Source organism: Echinops telfairi, unplaced genomic scaffold (assembly GCF_000313985.2).
Source record: "Echinops telfairi isolate 266 unplaced genomic scaffold, ASM31398v2 ScPeMD7_18;HRSCAF=68, whole genome shotgun sequence".
In the NCBI taxonomy this organism is placed as follows: Eukaryota; Metazoa; Chordata; class Mammalia; order Afrosoricida; family Tenrecidae; genus Echinops; species Echinops telfairi.
In genome coordinates this window covers 29,214,106-29,216,162 of record NW_022103915.1, presented here as the reverse complement: position 1 = coordinate 29,216,162, position 2,057 = coordinate 29,214,106, and the positions used below count along the sequence as shown (strand labels likewise).

Below are 2,057 nucleotides of genomic sequence, written 5' to 3'. Positions count from 1 at the left end.
CGGAGATAATAACATGCACAAAAACAAGACAGAGCAAAACCAAGCAACAATATACAACAAAACAACAACAAACCAATGACATAAAACAAAACAAAGTACAACAAGAAAGAAAGGCTTGTAGTTAGTTCAAGGACTGTTTGTTGGCCTTTAGGAGTGTTTTCCAGTCTAGTCTGTTGGAGCACCAGGCCCTATCCCCAAAGTCCACCTTCAGCATTCCCTGGGGACCTTGCCACTCCATTCCCTTGCTGTTCTGTTGCACCCCCTTAGTGTTTTGCCTCGGTGTGGTGGGATCAGATCGGGCACAGTTCCCACACTGTGTCTCCGGTGTTGTCCCCTGTAGGGCTATGGGTCAGTGAGGGACGTGGTGTTTCATAGTGGGCCGGCCATGTGGTCCTCTCTGGACTGGCTGGAGCAGAAGGTCTTACAATGGGTATTACTAATTGGAAATACCATTCTCTCTCTCTTGTCTCTGCAGACAGGCGAGCGTACACTTGGGACCACCGTGTGCCCGTGACATTAAGAGGAAGCGCAAACCCGTGGCCACTGCATCCCTGTCCAGCCCCAATGCAGGTAATGGTAGGGAGGCACCATTTACTGGGCAACCACTGTGTATCAGGCACTGCACACAGTAGGAGTTTTACTTGCTTTTTCATCTAAATGTTGCTATAGGTAGGCTGTTTTACTCCCAAGGTCACACACATTTTAAGAACTCAAAGACGGTTCTCTCTAAGCCTGGAACCTGTGCTTTTTCACCATGAGACATAGTTTTCTTGAGTTTGACTCCCTGGATTCCATCTGTCTTCAGAACAGTCTCTAATCATCTGCACTTCTCTCACCCAGAGAGGGAGGCAGTGCCCTACTGACTCAACTCCAGTAGGAGTGCCCGTCCTTTCCGGAGCCAGGGAGCCTCGTGGGTTGTCGTTGACTGGGGTTGGTGGCAGGACAACCCAGTCTTAACTGCTTCCATATGTCGTGTGTGGTCACATTTCCCCCCAGCCATGAAACTTTTAATTACAAACAATTTTCAAATGAAAACTGTCTAGTTTGTAGGGCAAAAGTAATACTAGTTGTTAGAAGCCAAAATAGTAGCTCTCTTTGGTGGCAGGTGTTGACCAGGAGAGGACACAAAGAAGCCTTCTAGGATGTTGGAGATGTTTCCTGTCATGAGTTGGGTGGGGGCTATATGGGCTGACAGACAGAAAACTTCATTGAGTTGCACACTTAGGATTGATGCACTCAATTACATAAGTGATTCTAAGTTGTATGAGTAATATTCATGAGGAATCCCTGGTGGTGTTTTAGTACAGTTTTGGGGTGGGGGAATATCTCTAAATGAAAATCTCCTTTCTGTGTGTAGGACTTATCAAAAATCTGCAGAGCTATTTTCTTGTTGATGATGAGCTGACTGTGATGGAGCTCAGTAGGTCATCAACAACTTTGTTTTCTCGCAGAAATAATCTACATTACATAGAGTAGAAGGAGCCCTTGTGCTGTCATGGGTTACTCGTTGGGCTGTTAACACAAAGTCAGCAGTTCAAACCCAGGAGCTGCTCCTCGGGACAAAGCTGAGGCTGTCTGCTTCTGTAAAGCTGGGGTCTATATGAGTCAGGATTTACTCAGTAGCAGCCAGTTCTTTAGACCCGAGCAGTTGCTCACTAAGTGAAGAGCAGGTCTTTGACAGATGCCGAGTTTCACCCCTCCTATCATGACCGTGAGTAAGGAAGACTGGAGAAGAATCCATGTGGTTTGAGTATCATGTAGTGAAGAATATTGAAAAGCACCATGGACTGCCAACAGAACAAACACATCTGTCTAACCAGACTGCCCTTTAGCAGCCAGGATGGTAAGACTTCATTTCAGTATATTTTGGATATGTTATCAGAAGGGCCCAATCCTTGGACCAGGACATTATCCTAGGTAAAGTGGAGGATTAGGGAGAGAGAGGAATATCTTTTTTAAAAAAAATCATTTTATTGGGGGCTCGTACAACTCTTAACACAATCCATCCATCCATCCATTGTGTCAAGCACATTTGTACATTTGTTGCCATCATCATT

General features: G+C 45.6%; 1 protein-coding gene across 2 annotated transcripts in view; it reads left to right on the top strand.

Moving 5' to 3' along the window:
* GPATCH2L (G-patch domain containing 2 like) overlaps positions 1-2,057 on the top strand; it is a 75,799-nt gene that overhangs the window by 56,484 nt on the left and 17,258 nt on the right. For both annotated transcript variants that reach the window (XM_045287928.1, XM_045287927.1), the window contains one exon: positions 476-570. In XM_045287928.1, coding sequence (XP_045143863.1) covers positions 476-570 — 95 coding nt within the window. The remainder of the gene's footprint in view (positions 1-475; positions 571-2,057) is intronic.